This window comes from Dromiciops gliroides, chromosome 2 (assembly GCF_019393635.1).
Source record: "Dromiciops gliroides isolate mDroGli1 chromosome 2, mDroGli1.pri, whole genome shotgun sequence".
Lineage (NCBI taxonomy): Eukaryota > Metazoa > Chordata > Mammalia > Microbiotheria > Microbiotheriidae > Dromiciops > Dromiciops gliroides.
Window position 1 is genome coordinate 317,613,974 of NC_057862.1, and position 18,880 is coordinate 317,632,853.

An 18,880-nucleotide genomic window follows, 5' to 3' on the forward strand; every position below is an offset into this window, starting at 1 on the left:
TAAATGTTTGTTGACTAACTCAGTATTCTAAGAATAGTGTTAGGAAGGCTAAATCATGGAATAACTTGAGTCTGGCAAGAAAATTAAGGACAATAAAAAGTGGTTTTTTTTAATTATTAAGGAAAAAATGATCAAAGAATGAATAGCACTACCACTTGAGGTAAATAGAAAGACAAAAACTATAGAGAGAAGGTAGAGCTTTTGACTTTAATCTTCTTTCTGTTTTCTCTCTCATGGAGAATAATCTTTGGAGTGGAGAGGACAGAGCTAAAATGGCTAATGGGGGGGGGTTGAACCCTCAAATAAATAGAAATGTGGCCATCGTCTAGATAATGACATCTAGTTTGAAGGTCAGTCCTTTGAGCTAGTATATCAGTGCAGGTATCTGGGACAGGCACTGCAGATGGACAGTGAGTTGGACCCAGAATTGCATAAGAGGTAGAAAATAGGCTGGGTTCCATTTGGGAGACTGTGCAGTACATCTAACAATCTCAAGCTGTTCACTGGTGGTAAAAAAAAAAATAGCAGAAAACAAAAACAAGACCTGTCTTTTTAACCCAATTATCTCAGTGATGCCCTATAGTTATAATCTCAAAACACCTCAATGATCCAAAAATAAAAAATCAACAGAATGATGCAAAGTGAGTATTTTCTCTGCAACTGATAGTCTTAAAGCTTTTCCTGGAACACTGAAAGATTAAGTGAAGTGTGCAGGGTCCCACACCCAAGACACAAGACTTGAGTGAGCCTGGATCTTCCTGATTCAAGGCACACTTCATTCTACCATTCAGAGAGGGCTCTAATCACACAGAGAAGTGATTAATATATGTTTATTGAATTGAATAGAATAAAGGAGCCACTGTTTTACCTTATGAACTTGGAAATACAGAGGAACACATACTACTGTCTCATATATGATTGCAAGGTCTAAGCTACCTAAAGGAGGTGATATTTGGCTGGAGGCTAGGCTCTATATCCACCTCTCCTCTCTTTCTAGGCATACTCTTTTAAGTACCCTCCATCCAAAAGGAAGGATAAGATCACAGCAAGGCCTACATATAGGATGAATAGAATCTATCTACCCTCTGACAGTAGGTAGGACAAGGCCATAATTTAATGTTGGTGCTTGTTCTGTTGCCATAGTGAGCTGCCTTTTCTCGTGCTCAAAGATGACATACTCCTGGAAAAGCAAATGCTCTCTGGCTTCAGCTCTGCTTCTAACACTGTTTTGTGTTTTTCCCCCATTGGGTAGCTTTAGCTCTGATGGAGTACTTGTAGGGTGAAGTTAATGAGACAAGTGACAGGAAGGCTTTGTTGAACTGACCTGAAGTGAATTGAATTGTACAGAAGTAGCAAATTCAAGTCACAGATGACCGCATCTAATGCAGGTGAAAAGAGGGTGTAGAAAGGGTCCAGGATCTCCAGTTAAAAGAGCTGGGTTCCAGTCCCACTTCTGCCATTTACTACCCAGGTGACTTTGACCATGTGATTTTTACTTCTCTGAAACTCAGCATCCTCTTCCATAAAGTGAAGGTGTGATGGGACTTGACCTTAAATTCCTGCTGCTGCCTTACTAATTAGATTTCAGAGACTAGGACTACCTTCTAAGATTATTGTTTGTCCTCCATTCCCAAAGAGGACCATGACGTCTGGGTGATGTCATGATTTGCAGTGAATTGGATTTAAGTGAGGAAGGGCTGTGCAAGGACATCAACTTCACTCTTTCCTCCAAAGCCATTTGGGTACAATGGTGAGATACAAATCAGAAGAACTGGAGATGACCCTGGATGTTTAAGACAAACAGGGTGAAGTGACTTGCCCAGGGTCACACAGCTAGTCGGTATCTGAGATGAGATTTGAACTCAGGTCCTCCCAACGTCAGGGCCAGTGTTCTATCCACTGTGCTACCTAGCTGCCCCTTAGGGCTGCCTTCTAAGGATTGTAAATAGAGGAATATGGGCCCAGACTCATTGGCAGAACCATTCCTTCCCTGTGATAAATAAGAGAGCTGTATCACCAGCTTGACCTTTCCAAATACTCTCTTTCCCGGGATTCTCAGATCAGAATGTCTCTCCCCTCCCCGACCCCCTTCCCTAAGAATGATTAATGGCTGCTTGCCAGAGAAAGCACATGTTGTTCACATGGCCTGATTGGGATATTACTGGCCTCAGGTTCCTACCTTCTCCCTTTCCCTTTCCTTTTTGGAACATCAGAGAGAGGTAGAGTTTCTAGCAGCTCACATTCATTTTTCTTTTTGTCGGGGCAATAAAGGTGAAGTGACTTGCCCAGGGTCACACAGTTAATAAATGTCAAGTGTCTGAGATGGGATTTGAACTCAGGTCCTCCTGAATCCAGGGCCGGTGCTTTATCCACTGTGCCACCTAGGTGCCCCCGAGAGGTCGAGTTTCTAACAATGGACTTGCCCTGCCCATTATGTCGCAGCTGGGGGGGAGGGGGGTGAGGGTGGGCATTGATAGAATTCCTAGAGAATCAAATGGCCATGACAGATATGTGTTTGCATGGTTTTGAAGAAGAAGTTCAAGCATTTTGGTCCCAAGCCCAAAGATCCTGTGTAGAGGAAGAGAGGATTTTGAATACATTAGGCAGGATGATCCTGAAATGCAGCCTTCTATCTAGAGAAGGGGGTTTTATCAAGCAGCACCAGGTTTGGGATTTACTGCTCTGAGTCACACCAAGTTCTAGAGTAAACTGAGTGTCAGTGTTTCAGTCTCCTGGAGAGAGGTTTCCCAAAGTATGTGTCTCTTAGAGAAGCATTTCCCTGTACCTAGAGTACTATAGTCATACCACATTAGGGGTTAAGAGTTGGGTAGTGATTCTGTCAGCTCCCAGCTATGACTGAGTTGCTCATGCAGTATAGGTCCCACAGCAAGGGGTTATTTATTCAGCAGACTCCAAAATGGCTTTACCTTCAGAAGTTCAATGATATATTAAAGTGTTTCCTGTTGTTTCTTCTATCTAACCATGGTCCTGTGAGTCCTCTGCATCAGATGCAATTTCAGTTAATCCCATGTATTTATCCATTCATTTATTCATTCATTTGCTCATTTATTTAATTATCTATTAATTCATTCATTTATTCATATATTCATTTATCTATCTATTAATTCATTTATTTGTTTACTTATCTATTCATTCATTTGTTCATTTATTCATTAATTCATTTATTCATTCATTAACTTTATTTATCTGTTCATGTATTTATTTATTTATTTGTTCATTAATTTGCTTATTTATTTATTTTTATTCATTCATTCATTCATTTGTTAAATTGTTCGTGCATCTGTTTGTTTAATTATTTTTAATTTTTCCCACCTTACATGTAAAAACAAATTGTAACATCAATTTTTAAAACTTTGTGTTCTAAATTCTCATCCTTCCTCCCTATCCCCCCTTAAGAACTCAAGGAATTCAATATAAGATACATGTGCAGTCATGCAAAACATAGCAGACAAAAAAAAACTTTAGAAAAAAGAACTAACAACAACAACAAAATAAACTTCCATCTCTATTCAGGTACCATCAGTTCTTTCTCTTTGGATGGATTGCATTTTTCATAGGTCTTTCAGAGTTATCTTGGATCATTGCGTTACTGAAAACAACTAAGTCATTCACAGCAGATCATCTTACAATATTTGTTGTTATTTTGGATACAGTCTATTTCATTTTGTATCAGCTCATGGAAGTCTTTCCAGGTTTTTCTGATATTATCCTGCTCATCTTTTTTTATAGTAAACTACATTTATATAGTACGTTAAAGGAAGATTCCCTTACAAAACACCCATGAGGTTGATTATTACAACAACATTAAGTAACATTGACATGGTAACTTATACCTGACAAAGAATTTTCTTCACAATAACCCAGCAAAGTAAGTACCATCATCATCATCCTCCTCAGCATCATCATCCTACATTGCTCTTGCCTCTGCTTCTAATTTTTTTCCTCAGTTACTATTGATAACTCTGTTTCCCTCCATTCTATTCGCTCCCCATGATATTTGCTATATTTTCTATCTTATTTTACCCTATCCCTCCTCAAAAGTGTTTTGCTTCTAAGTGCCCCTCCCTCAATCTGCCCTCCCTTCCTTTGCCCCTCCCCCTTATCCATTCCCCCTCCCACTTCACCTCAGGGTAAGATATATTACTATGCCCATTTGGGTGTGTATGTTTTCCCTCTTTGAGCCAATTCTGATGAAAGTAAGACTCATTCACTTCCCCACTCTTCCCCCATCTTCCCATCCACTCCATAAGCTTTTACTTGCTTCTTTTATGTGAGATACTTTCCCCCATTCCACCTCTCCTTTTCCTTTTCTCCCAGTACAATCCTATCACCCCTTAATTTTATTTTAAAGATGTCATCGGGGCAGCAAGATGGTGCAGTGGATAGAGCACCGGCCTTGGATTCAGGAGTACCTGAGTTCAAATCCGACCTCAGACACTTAACACTTACTAGCTGTGTGACCCTGGGCTAGTCACTTAACTCCAATTGCCTCACCAAAAAAAAAAAAAAAAAGATGTCATCTTGGGGCAGGTAGGTGACACAGTGGACAAAGCATCCACCTGGGACCCAGGATGATCCAAGCCCAAATCTGGCTTCAGACATAACACTCTCCAACTGTGCAACCCTTGGCATGTTCACTAACCACAACTGCCCCACAAAACAAAAATGATAAACTAACAATAAGTGCTTTATAGATATCATCCCTTCATAATCAATTCCCACCTGTGTCCTCTGTCTAAATTTATTCCTTTCAACTGCCCTAATACTGAAAAAGTTCTAATGAGTTAGACCCATGTAGGAGTGTAAACAGTTTAACCTTTTAGCATCCCTCATGATTTATTTTTCCTGTTTACCTTTTTATGCTTCTCTAGGGGCTTGTATTTGAAAATAAAATTTTCTATTCAGTTCAGGTCTTTTCATCATGAATATCTGAAAGTCCTCTTTTTCATTGAAATCCCATTTTTTCCCTGAAATATTATACACAATTTTGCTGGGTAGGTGATTTTTGGTTGTAATCCCAATCCCTTTGCCCTCTGGAATATCATATTCCATACCCTCCATCAAATGAACTTTCAGGAAGGGGGAGGAGAAGGTGAAATAAAAGCTACCCATACCTGCTAAATGTTTATATTGTGTCTGCACCAGAATTGGGGCCCTTGTTTCCACATTTTGGGAAACCCAAACACAAGCTGTAACATGAATATATTTTGAGATTTTCCTGCAGTTATCAAGGTAAGGCCTCTGAGTTGAAAAGAGAGAATGGCCTGCTTGGGCTCAATCCTTTTAACCAGACCTAGTCTATGTGAACCCAAAGTCTTGAGATGGGGGAGGGGGTGAAGAATAATTCAGAGTAATGGGCCATGAATTAAATTTGTACTACCAGCCCTATGGGCTTGTGAGAAAATGAGCAAATTAGGCAAGGTGTGTAAAGTTCTTTTTAACAGTAGGAATAGCTAAAACAGAGGAATAGCTAAATTCAGTGATTAGAATTATGGATACAATTGCAGTTTAATAAAAAATTATATTGATATGTATGACATATACATAATATACACCATATAAAATACATATGATAATGATGACTCAGTTATATCATCAACTGAGACTGACCTCCTTCCCTCAGCCTGAATGATGGAGGTTTTGCTTACTACTTAGTTATATAACATGAGAAGGAGCTGGAATGGATGAGTAATAACATCTTACTTTCTGTCATTTTACATTTGTCATTGGCTTCCTTAGTAAGCTGAGTTGTCACACATGGAAATGGCTTCAGGCAGAGGTCAGGACTGGAGTTATTTCCCTTCCCTCTAATTGACTGAAAATAAAGGTATGAATCAAATGGATTGACACTAGGACTTGAGGCCCTAACACTTCTCTAGTATCTGAGATTTTTTAAGGACACATTCATTAGGGCAGTTCAACTATTACACATTTACCAAGGAGCTGACATTCATTCATCCCATTGAGTGGGAGTAAACTGGGCAGTGGTAAAGTGAATTGAAAAGACATAATGAATAACAAGAAAGTTGACATATTTAAAGGGCTACACATATGGGTTATTCCTATTTATTAGCTGTGATACATTAATGAATCTATGAGCTCATTAATAAAGGTAGTCTCAAATTCAACATTTTTTAACAAAGGTTTCTATTGTTCTTTTAGTTTTATAATACCTAGATTTTCCCCATTTCTCTCTCCCCTCCTTTGCCCAGTGAATTTAATAAAGAATTTTTTTTAAATTAGCAAAATCAATCAGGACATTTTTAAAAATCTAATATTATATGCATTCTTTCATACTCAGAGGCCCCTCCCTCTCTGTACAGGAACTAAAAGCGGTATCTTCTCATGTCTCTTTTTGGGGTCAGAATTGTTCTTTAAAATTTCATAATATTTACTTTGGTTTTTTGGTGGTGGTTATTCTTAACATTTACATCTGTCCAACTGTAATAAATGTTTTCTTGTCTCTGCTTATTTCTCTGCATCAATTCATATAAGTCTTTCCATGTTTCTCTGTTTATATCATCATTGTTTTTTATAGCAAGGTAATACTGCATTATTTGACATTCATCTCTTGTTGTTATTGTTGTTTGGTTGTGTCCAACTCTACATGACCCCATCTGAGGTTTTTCTGGCAGAGATACTGGAATGATTTGTCATCTCCTTCCCCAGCTCATTTTACAGATAAGGAAACTGAGGCAAACAGGGTTACGTGGCTTTGCCCTGAGTTACATAGCTAGTAAATGTCTGAGGCCAGATTTGAACTCTCAAAGAGTCTTCCTGACTCCAGTCCCAGCACTCTATCCACTGTACCACCTAGCCGCTCTTAACATTCATCTACCACAGTTTACTTAGCCATTCCACAATCAATGGGCATCTATTTTGTTTCCAGTTCTGCTACCACAAAAAATACAGCTAAAAAGACTTTGTTGTATTTGAACCTTTTCTTTTTTGTCAATAACCTCCTTTGGGGTGTCTGTGCCCAGCAGTGGAATCTCTGGGTCAAAAAGCATGGAAATTTTCACCACTTTATTTGCATAATTCCAAATCATCTTCCAAATTACATTGTACCCACTCAGAGCTGCAACAGTGCACTGTTGTGCCTTTATTTCCATACCCCCTCCAAAATTAAAGATTTCTATCCCCTGTCATCTTGCCCAAATGTTGGGCAGGAGGTAAACTTTGGAGTTGTTTTTATTTTAATATTTCTTAATATTTATGATTTGAAGCATTATTTCATATGGTTATTAATAGTTGACACTTGCTCTTATGAGAAGTCAACCAGTATTAAGCACATACTCTGTGCCAAGGATACAGGGAAAGCAAAAACAAATACCCTGCCCTCAAGGAACTCACATTCCAATGGGGGAGAAAACATGCAAACAACTGTGTACATAAAAGATACGTGCAGTGTAAATGGGGAAGGGATGGAAGATGGGAGGAAGGGGGGCCAGAAAACCCCCTTGCAGAAAGTGGGATTTGTCCCAAAGACATGCCCCCAAAAAGAGAACAATACCTATTTATACAAAAATATTTCTATCAGTTCTTTCTGTGATGACTAAGAATTGGAAATAAAAGGAATGCCCATCAATTGGGGAATGGCTAAACAAGCTATGGTATATGATGGTGATGGAATATTATTGTGCTATAAGAAATGACAAGCAGGATGATTTCAGAAAGACCTGGAAAGACTTGTATGAACTAATTTATAGTGAAGTGAGCAGAACCAGGAGAATGGTATGTACAGTGAGAGCAATATTGTTTGATGAAGAACCGTGAATGACTTAACTATTCTCAGCAATATAATTATCAAGACAATCCCAAAGGATTAATGATGAAGCATACTATCCACCTCCAAAGAAAGAGTCAATATTGATTGAACACAGACTGAAGTATGCTTTTTTTCTTTTATTCAAGTTTTCTTGTACAAAATGACTAATATGTCAATGTCTTATATAATTCCACATGTATAACCTATATCTGCTGTCTCAGGGAAGAGGGGAGGGAGGGAAGGAGGGATAAAATTTGGAACTCAAAACTTTAAATAAAGGAATATTTCCTGGGGGAAAAAAAGTAGGATTTGAGCTGAATCTTGAAGGCAGCAGTGAGGAAAGAATGTAATCTAGGCACAGGAGGCATCCAGTGAAAAGGCACAGAGTAAAGATATAGCATGTAGTATGAGAGGAACAAGACCAATGACCCCAGAGAATACTTGGAGGAAAGTCATGCTTCCAAAGATAGAAAAGACAACAAAGAATTTTATGTGTGTGTGTGTGTGTGTATGTATGTGTGTATGTGTATATATATATATATATATATATATATACACACATATACATATACACATACATATATATATTTTTTGTGGGGCAATGAGGGTTAAGAAGAATTTTATATTTAATCCTAGAGGTAATAATGGGTTGCCACTAGAGTTTATTGAGATCACAAAGAGTCGGACATGGATGAAATGATTGAATAACAACAACAGAGTTTATTTCATGATCAGACCTAAACTTTACAAAGCTTACTCTGGCGGCTAAGTGGGAGGATGTGCTGCGAAGAGACTTGAAACAAAGAGGCAGGACCTGTACCAGGGTAGATTGTGTGGGCATTATCTTCATTTCTATTATTGCTTCTGGAATTTTGCTGTTATTATATAGAAAAGCTATTGATTTTGTAACCCAATGAACATCAACTAAGTTTCTGTTATCTGCAAGGAACTAAGCTAGAATGAGGATACCCAAGACAAAATGGAAAATAATCTGGCCCTCAAGAATCTTAACATTGTATTGGGTGAATGCAAATTGTAAACAGATAAGAAAAAAAAACAATTTGAGAAAGGAAAGATTCATAGCAACCAGAGGGCTCAAGAAAGATATCCCATGGGACATCTAGGTGGTTCAGCGTATAGAGTACTGGCCCTGGAATCAGGAGGACCTGAGTTCAAATATGGCCTCAGAGACTTACTTAGGTGTGTGACCCTGGGCATGTCACTTAACCCTGATCATCTACACACATCTCATAAAAGCTGGCACCTGAGTTAAGCTTTGAAGGCAGCTGAGAATTAATTCTAAGAGCAAATATACTCCTGTTATGGGGAATAGCTCAGGCCAAAGAATAGAGTTAGGACATAGGGTATTGAGTCCCAAGGATGATAGGTAGGCTGGTTTAGCTGGAATGTAGAGTCCATGACAGAGAGTAAGACAAAATAAACCTAGAAAGATAGTATGAAGAGTGATTATGCCAGAGTAGTTTGTATTTTGTCCTAATATCAATAGGGGGTCACTGAAAATTCTTGAATAACGGAGTGACCTGGTCAGAGCTGTGCTTTAAGAAGACTATTTTGGCAGCTCTGTAGAGAATGGAGTGAAAGAGGGAGAAAACTAGAATCTGAGAGTCCAATTAGTAGGATCTTGAAATAGTCCAGACAGTGTACAATAGTAGGGAAAAGGAGGTGGATGAAAGTAGATGTTGTGGAGGCATAATTGATGAGACTTGACAACCGAATGATTGTAAGGCAAAGGAAAGGGCAAAGTTGAGGATAACGCCAAGGTTTTGAATACAACTGGCTAAGAGAATTATAGTATTCTTAACAGTTCTAGGGAAGTTTGGAGGAGGACCTGTGTTTAGGAAAGAACATAATGAATCCCATTTTGGACACATCGAGTTTGAGATGTCCATTAGACATCTATGTTCTACCTGGGCTGCCTTGCCTGTTTTTTCTTATATACAATATTCCATCTCCCACCTCTTTGCCTTTGCTCTGGCCATTTCCAATCCTGAAATGTACTCCCTCCTCACCTCTGCCTCATAGAATCCCTGGCTTCTTTTAAGACTCAACTCAAGTATCACCTTATCCCCCACTTGATGGTAGGGAGTATCCTTTTCACCACCTAAGAAATTATTTTGAATATAATAGAATTTATTTTTCAATGTACATATTTATCAATATAGAATTTATTTTTCAATGTACATATTTATCGATATGTATCAATGTTGTTTCCCTCAATTTATTAATGCCATTTTTCTCAATAAAATGTGAACTCCATGAAGGGAGAGACTTTTGTTTTTGTCTTTGTATTTTTAATGCCTAACACAATACTTGGTGCATGTAGTAGGAGCTTAATAAATGATTGTTGAATTGAATAAAATAGACTGTCCAAGAGGTGGTAAGGACTGGCCCTCAAGAGGGCAGTCAGAGCTAGATATTATAGATTTAGGAGGCACCTGAATAGAGATGATAATTGAATGAAAAAGAGCTGGTAACGATCATCTTCTCCTGTGTAGATCATTGGCCTTCTATTACTTCTCATTCTGTATGATTCTTGCTCATGTCTTCCTGTAAATATTCCATTGAAGATCCACTCAATAGGCTAGAGGTCTTTGAATATATTGTGGATTTCACAACAGCACTGAGTTTATCCATCTTACTCTTACAAAATGACCAGTACACTTTCGCTGTTAGTCACATGGACTATGCACATATCTTCACATAAATACAAATATTTACACAGTGGGCATCCATTGCTATGCTGATCCCTTAAGGATGATACATACCTCTTACTTAGGAAAAAAACATTCATTCAATCTACAATGGCTAGTAACTCTGTAAAGAGCAAGTACAGATGCCCTAGAAGATTGTAAAATTCCTATTTGTTTTTTCCTCTTGATAATAAACATTTTTATTTAAAGTTTTGAGTTCCAAATTCTGTCCCTCTTTCCCTCCCTCCCCTCAATGCTCCACTCCCTGAGATAGTAAGCAATCAGATATAGGTTATACATGTGCAATTATGTAAAACATTACCATATTAGTCATTTTGTATAAGAAAACTCAAATAAAAGAAAAAATGAAAGTGTAAAATAGTGTACTTCAGTCTGTTTTCAAATAATATCAGTTCTTTCTTTGGAGGTGGATAGTATACTTCATCATTAGTCCTTTGGGATTGTCTTGAATCGTTGTATTGCTGAGAATAGGTAAGTCATTCAGTTGTTCATTAAACAATATTGCTGTCACTGTGCACATTGTTGCTGGACTTTTTGGGTAATATATAGAAATGCTGAAGATTTATGTGAGTTTCTTTTGTGTCCTGCAACTCTGCTAAAGTTGTTAATAATTTCAAGCAGTTTTTTGGTAATTCTCTAGGGTTTTCTAAGTATAACATCAGATCACCTGCAAAGAGTGATAGTTTTGTTTCCTCATTGCCTATTCTAATTCCTTTGATATTTTTTCTTCTCTTATTGCTATAGCTAACATTTCTAGTACAATGTTAAATAATAGAGGTGACAATGGGCATCCTTGCTTCACCCTTAATCTTATTGGGAAGGCTTCTAGCTTATCCCTATTACAGATAATGCTCATTGATGGTTTTAGATAAATATTACTTAACATTTTAAGGTAAGTTTCATTTATTCCTATGCCATCTAGTGTTTTTAATAGGAATGGGTGTTGTATTTTGTCAAAGGTTTTTTCTGAATCTATTGAGATAATCATATAATTTCTACTGGGTTTGTTATTGACATGGTCAATTATGCTAATACTTTTCCTAATATTGAACCAGCCCTGCATTCCTGGTATAAATCCCACTTGGTCATAGTTTATGATTCTTGTGATATATTGCTGCAATCTCTTTGCTAATATTTTATTTAGAATTTTTGCATCAATATTCATTAGGGAAATTGGTCTATTACTTTCTTTCTCTGTTTTGGCTCTTCCTGGTTTGAGTATCAGCACCATATTTGTCTCATAAAAGGAATTTGGTAAGACTCCTTCTTCACCTATTTTTCCAAATAGTTTATAATAGTTTTGAGATTAATTATTTAAAGTTCCTATTTTTAAAAGAAAAGTTTCCCATACATGTTATTTCCCCATTTGATTATGACCTCCTCAAACCAGGGACTATCTTTTGCTTTTCTTTTATCCCTAGTGCTTACTACATTGACTGGAACATAGGTGCTTAATAAATGTTTATTGATTGACTGAAATGTTGTTTGGCATTATAAGCAGCATTGATGAAGCCTATTTTGTGCCTATCTTCCCAGTTACAATATAGTATATCTCACCTGAAGAGAAAGCTGAATCTAAAAACTAGTTTTACCTCTTTGTAAAATTTTTCATTTATTTTATGAACTAAAACAAGCTTTTCAATTATGTGTGTGTGTGTGTGTGTGTGTATATATATATATATATATATATATATATATATATATATATATATATATATATATATATTAGCAACAAACATTTATTTTATTTTTTCCTGTTACATGTAAAGGTAGTTTTCAACATTCATTTTCATAAAATTTAGAGCTCCAAATTTTTCCCCCTCCCTCCCTCCCTTTCCTCCCCCCTCCACAAGATCACAAGCAGGTTATATATGTACAATCCACAAGTGTTCTTTTTATCAGTTCTTTCTATGGGAGTGAATAGTAAGTTTCCTCATTAGTTCCTTGGGATTATCTTGGATCATTACATTGCTGAGAGTAGTTAAATCATTCACATTTGCTCATTGAACAATACTGCTGTCACTATGCACAATGTCCTCCCTGCTCTGCTCACTTCACTATACATAGATGTTCATTAGTCTTTCCAGGTTTTTCTGGGATCATCCTGTTTGTCATTTCCTGTAGCACAAGACCATTCCACTACAATCATATAACACAGCTTTTTCCATCATTCCTCAATTGATGGACATTCCCTTGATTCTCAATTCTTAGTCTCCACCAAGAGTTGCTATAAATATTTTTTAAACAATTTTCCCCCCTTTTCTCTTTTCATGATTACTATTGTTAACTGTTCCCCTTCCATCCTATTCCCTTCCCCATGATATTTATTCTATTATCCATCTGCTTTCATCCTATCACTCTTCAAAAGGATTTGCTTCTGTCTGTCCCCTCCCCCACTCTGCCCTTCCTTTTTTTGCCCCTCTCTCTTTATCCCCTTCCCCTCCTTTTTTCCTGCAGAGTTAGAGAGATTACTCCACCCAATTGAGGGTGTATGTTATTCCCTCCTTGAGTCAATTCTGATGACATTGAGGTCTTTGAGCCAATTCTGATGAATGTTGGGCTCATTTACTGCCCAGATTAAATAAATTACTCCACCCAGTTGGGTGTGTATTTGTCCCTCCTTGAGCCAACTCTGACAAGTTTAAGGTCTTTGAGCCTTTTCTGATGAGTGTAAAATTCATTTACTGCCCTGCTCCTCATCCATCTTTTCCCCCACTCCATAAGCCTTTTCCTGTTACTTTCATGTAGGATTTCACCTCTGCCCTTCCCCCTCCCCCAGTGCATTCCCCTCACCCCTCAATTTACTCCTAAGGATGTCATCATGGGGCAGCTAGGTGACAGAGTGGACAAAGCACCACCCCTGGACCCAGGGGGATCCCAGCCAAAACCCAGCCTCAGACACAAGACAGTCTCCAACTGTACAACCCCAGGTATGTCCTCCAACTCCAATTTTTTATAATTCTCTAGTGTCTTGTATTTGAAAGTAAAATTTGCCATTCAGTTCAGGTCCTTTCATTACGAATACCTGAAAGTCCTCTTTTTCATTAAAGCCCCATTTTTTCCTCTGAAAGATTATGCTGAGTTTTGCTGGATAGGTGATTCTTGGTTGTAATCCCAATTCTTTTGCCCTCTGGAATATCATATTCCATGCCTTCCGGTCCTTTAATGTAGAAGCTGCTAGATCTTGTGCTATCCTGACTGGGGCTCCACAGTACTTGAATTCTTTCTTTTTGGCAACTTGCAATATTTTCTCATTGACCTGAGAGCTCTGGAATTTAGCTATAATATTCCTAGGAGTTTTCCTTTTGGGATCTCTTTCTGGAGGTGATTGGTGAATTCTTTCAATTTCTATTTTAGCTTCTTATTCTAGAATTTCAGGGCAATTTTCCCTGAGAATATCTTGGAAGATGATGTCTAAGCTCTTTCCTTGATCACGGTTTTCAGGGAGACCAATAATTTTCAAATGATCTCTCCTGGACCTATTTTCCAGGTCAGCAGTTTTTCCCAGAAGATATTTCACATTGCTCTCCATTTTTTTATTCATTTGGATTTGCTTTATTGTGTCTTGGTTTCTCATAAAGTCACTGGCTTCTATTTGTTCAGTCCTAATTCTTAGGCAATTATTTTCATCAGAGAGCTTTTCCATTTGGCTTCTCAAGCTGTTGACTTTTTTCTCATGTTTTTCCTGCATCACCCTCACTTCTCTTTCCATTTTTTCCTCTACCTCTCTAACTTTATCTTCAAAGTCCTTTTTGAGCACCTCTATGGCCTGAGACCAATTCATATTTTTCTTGGAAGCTTTAGATATAGGGGCCCTGATGTTGACATCTTCCTCTGAGGGTGCCCCTTGGTCTTCCTTGTTACTGAAGAAACTTTCTATGATCCTTACCTTTCTCTGTCTGCTCATATTGCCTTTCTTTTACTTGACTTTTATCTCCTTAAAGTGGGGCACTGTTTCCAAGCTGCTGTATCCCAAGCTTAGGAAGTCCCAGGTGGTATGATTTAAGGAAGATCAGGTTCTTCACTCGCCTGGCCTGTTCCCTGGTCCTAGATGACCCCAGACCAACTTGCTAATCAATCAACTTTGTGTGTTGTGGTTGTTAGCTCCGACGAGCCTGTGCCTCTCCCCGAACTGGGCCACTGCTACTCAAGCCTACCTCCTGGTTCCCAGGAGGGGTGAAAAACCCAAGTTCTGCCTCCGTACCAGCATAGACCCCTGTAGTCTCCCCCCTGCCCAGGGCTCAGCCCACTCACCAGACTGTAAGCTTAGTTCCAGACAACACTGGCGCTTCATCTGATTCAGAGGTTCTGGGGGTCTGCTTCTCTGGTGAAGCCTTCCTGTGACTGGATCTGTGTCAGGGTGACTGTGGGGTTGGGCTCAACTCCTGTATTAGCATGGCAGCTCCCTCCTTCTGACCTTCTAAGCCATTCTTAGAAGATGATTTCAGCATATTCTTCTGTGAGTTTTGCTGCTCCAGGCATTTTCCTATGGTGTTATTTGGATGTTTTTTGGAGCGATTGTGTCCTATAGTATAATTTTTAAAAAGACGATTGCACATGAAAACGCAAATCCATTATATACAACTTGATGTTCATTTTAAATATATGATAAAATTATCATGTTAATTTCTTATTTTTCCTTTTTTCCCTCCCTCCACCCTAGAAATGGTTACCATTAGATACAAATGTATGTGTGTATATATACACATACATGTACATATACACATATACATACACATACACACAATTATATATAAAAAACATTCTATCCATACTTCTATTGATCAATTCTTTCTCTGGATACAGATACCTTCTTCCTTCATAGGTCCTTTGTAGTTAATTTTGGTGTTTATAATAGTCAAAATGACTTTGTCACTCAAAGTTGTTCTTAAAACAAAATTGCTGTTCCTATATACAGAATTTTGGTTTTGTTCATTATGTTCATTATTTCATGCAAGTCTCTCCATGTTTTTCTAAAAATCTCTGTGTAATAATGCATACAAAAATGTTGTCATTTTTGTTTCTTTTACAGTCAACTTTGATCATTTTGAAATTTTGCGTGCCATTGGGAAAGGCAGTTTTGGAAAGGTAAGGATCAAGGCTGAATCGGCCATCTGCTAGCAAACAAAAGCAGCAAGGATAGCCAGACTATATGTCTGGTGAAACCAAGGGAAAACACTCGAGACTAATGGCCTGCTAGAGGTTCCCTGTGCAATAGACTCCTCCTGCTTTTGTGCCTTTGCATAAGGGGTTCACCACGTCTGGATTGCCAGACTACCTCTTCACTTCTACCCCTAATTTCCTTCAAAGCACATGGCTTAAGTAATCAATAGAAACCCTTCCAGAGTGCCCTCTCCCAGTCAGCCCTATCCCCTGGACACCCTTCCTCTCTTAGAAGAGATACAACATAAACTGTTACCTCGAACCTACCTAAGCCATAACTACTCAAAAGAGTGCCTGCCACCAAAATTCAAGCACTTCCCTTAGTTCCCACCATCTAGGGCTGCAAACCCCTCTCACCTGCATAGCATTAAAGAGATACTCCTTAAAGAGTCCAGGTTCTCCAGAAAATCCTCCCCTCTCCTTTACCTCTTCCCTGCCTCTGACTTTGGCAGATAGGCTCTCTGTTCACCAATTCCACTTTTGCTGATACTCATAGCCCTTCTCCAACTTCCCTACTGAGCTATGATCTTTAAAGGATTGTAATCACTGTAAGAGCTGTGCTACCCCCACACTGGACCGAGTCCAAAGCCAAAGACTGCACCTCTCAGGTTTCCCCTCCTACATGACAGCTTTCCTTATTTCCCCTTCTCTCCCACCATTAGCACACCACCCTTCTTGAAATTATATCGTCCAATAGAATGTAAGCTCTCAGAGGGTAAGGATTTTTTTTGGTTTTGCTTTCCCAGTGGCCAGTACAGACTCATGTACATAGTAAACATATAATAAATATTTATTAATCAAATTGAATTGAACATCCCTGGAATATGTTAGAGGCTTTCAGTATGATTTAGAGAATATCTACATCTTACACCTAGTTATTAAACAAATACTTGTTCCTCTTGCCTTTCTCTCTCTCTCAAAGATTGCTTTAAAAAAATTACCAAAATGTCTGATTAAACAAATGGGAAGTATTTTGAGAAAATAGGAATGCTGAATTAACACTCTTCAGGAGATCAGAAACATTTTTCTTCAGATCTAATTGGAAGTCTTTAAAAAAAAATGAAACTTTTCAGTCATAAACTGGGCAAGGAAACCCTGCCTGCACTCCTAAAAAGGAGTTTTATATCTCTCTTCTACACCTCCATCATGATAGTTTCTCTTAATCAATTCCTCTCTTGTATTTACTCTATCAGGTCTGCATTGTACAGAAGAATGATACCAAAAAGATGTATGCCATGAAGTACATGAACAAACAGAAGTGTGTCGAGCGCAATGAAGTAAGAAATGTCTTCAAGGAACTTCAAATCATGCAATGTCTGGAACACCCCTTCCTGGTTAATTTGTGGTGAGAATTTTTCAAAAGACTATTTCATATGTTTTGTCTTTGTATTCCCAGTACTTTGCCCTTTTATTTTTGTCCAAACCTGTGATTTCACTGATGGAGATGAGGGCTCCTCAGTGAGAAAAGGCTCTCTACTAATGTCAATCAGCAACTGCCCTGCAACTTTTAGCCTTAGTCCAGGCTTTTTTGTGTCTGGCATTCTGGTGAAACCTAGAGACCCCTTCTCAAAATAATGTTGTTAAATGCATAAAATAAAATACATAGGGTTAGAAGGGAAACTAATCATGCTGAAATATAATTTTCAAAAAAAATTAAGTTCACAGACAGCAAGTTTAAAAGCATGATCTTAGTTACTTGGGATCCTGAGATGTTAAGTGATCCACCCAGATTATGCAGTCAGTATGCATTAACCCAGTTTATCTTGGCTCTGGAGTCAGCTTTCTCATTCCATGGGTTGCTGCACCTGGGGCTTAGTATGTATTTGATTGTTTGCTGAATTGTTGAAATGAATTGTCATCAGAATTTTAAATTTGAGATTTTAAAATTTACTTTGGAATCCTCTTCCATAACATTCTCTCACCCATTTCTATTTGGTCTCATTCAGTCGGTCAACTAGCATTTATTAAGTGCTTACTACATGCCAAGCATTGAGCTTAGTGCTGGGAATACAAATACAAGCAGAAAGACATCTCCTGCCTTCAAGCGGTGTGCATTCTAATGGGAGAAAGCCACACACAAAAAGACTATGAAAAGTGGGGATAGGAGGAAGAGATAAAGGTACTTGATATGGAAATATACTAGAAGATAGCCTGACTTTATCCTGGAGAGGAATGAGACATGGCTGGCCTGGGCTTCCTTCTTAAATGGAAATTCTGGAAAGAGACAACCAGAGGGAAAGGCAGCATGGGCAGGAAGATAACTCCGGTGTGTGAATTCCAGGCTTGTAATGAGGTTTCAGAATGAAGAGCTGGGATGTGCTAGTGGAAGACTATTTTTTAGTAAAATGGATATTAAATTGTTAACTGTGAAAAGAATGAGTCAGTGATAAGACTTTCCTTAACCTTAATCCCTTGTCTTTTGGTCACATTTTAATTGAATGAACACCTGCCATGTAAATTCAGTCTAGAGTTGTGTCTTTCTCAATAAAACAATTGCCTTAAGTGGGAGCAAATGTGGTACCACTTTTGGACTAGCCTTTTCCTATTGACAACAAAATCTTTTCTGCCTGAGGACTTTGGGTATACACAAGTGACTTAAACAATCGCTGACCTTACCAGCTTATAAAAAGCTAAAGTTGGTCGTTAAAAAATTCTTATGACAATCTCCTTGGCATTTTGGCAGTTAAACTAGGTTGTCTACAATACTTGGAAGCAGAGGGGTTTTTTTGTTTGTTTTTTGTTTTGGGGTTCTTTTGGGGGGGTTAAGTGACTTGCCAGGGCCGCACAGCTAGTAAGTGTTAAGTGTCTGAGACTGGATTTGAACTCAGGTCCTCCTGAAGCCAGGGCCAGTGATCTATCCACTGCGCCACCCAGCTGCCCCAAATTTTATTTTATTTTATTTTTTTGCAGGACAATGAGAGTTAAATGACTTGCCCAGGGTCACAGAGCTAGTAAGTGTCAAATGTCTGAGGCTGGATTTGAACTCAGGTCCTCCTGAAGCCAGGGCTGGTGCTTTATCTACTGTGCCACCTAGCTGCCCCCGGTTGCAGAGTTTTAAGCAGCTCTATGGGTTGCTTATGGATATCCATAAGTTGCCCATGGGTTAACTGTGGGTAGCCATCAGGAGGAAAAAAGTCAAGTATTGTTTTTCTTACTTGAGGCCTTTTAAAGATTCATTGAAATTTCAAGTGAGAAT

At 38.3% G+C, this 18,880-nt stretch overlaps 1 protein-coding gene across 2 annotated transcripts in view; it reads left to right on the plus strand.

Annotated features, from left to right (window-relative positions):
* STK32A (serine/threonine kinase 32A) overlaps positions 1–18,880 on the plus strand; it is a 173,620-nt gene that overhangs the window by 42,146 nt on the left and 112,594 nt on the right. The window contains exons 1-3 of one of the 2 annotated variants that reach the window (XM_043989729.1): positions 3,832–3,889; positions 15,554–15,609; positions 16,878–17,029. In XM_043989729.1, the coding sequence (XP_043845664.1) occupies positions 16,911–17,029 (119 nt within the window). In that variant the 5' untranslated portion in view covers positions 3,832–3,889; positions 15,554–15,609; positions 16,878–16,910. Of the gene's footprint in view, positions 1–3,831; positions 3,890–15,553; positions 15,610–16,877; positions 17,030–18,880 lie in introns of those variants that run through there. The other variant, XM_043989728.1, reaches the window with a different exon arrangement.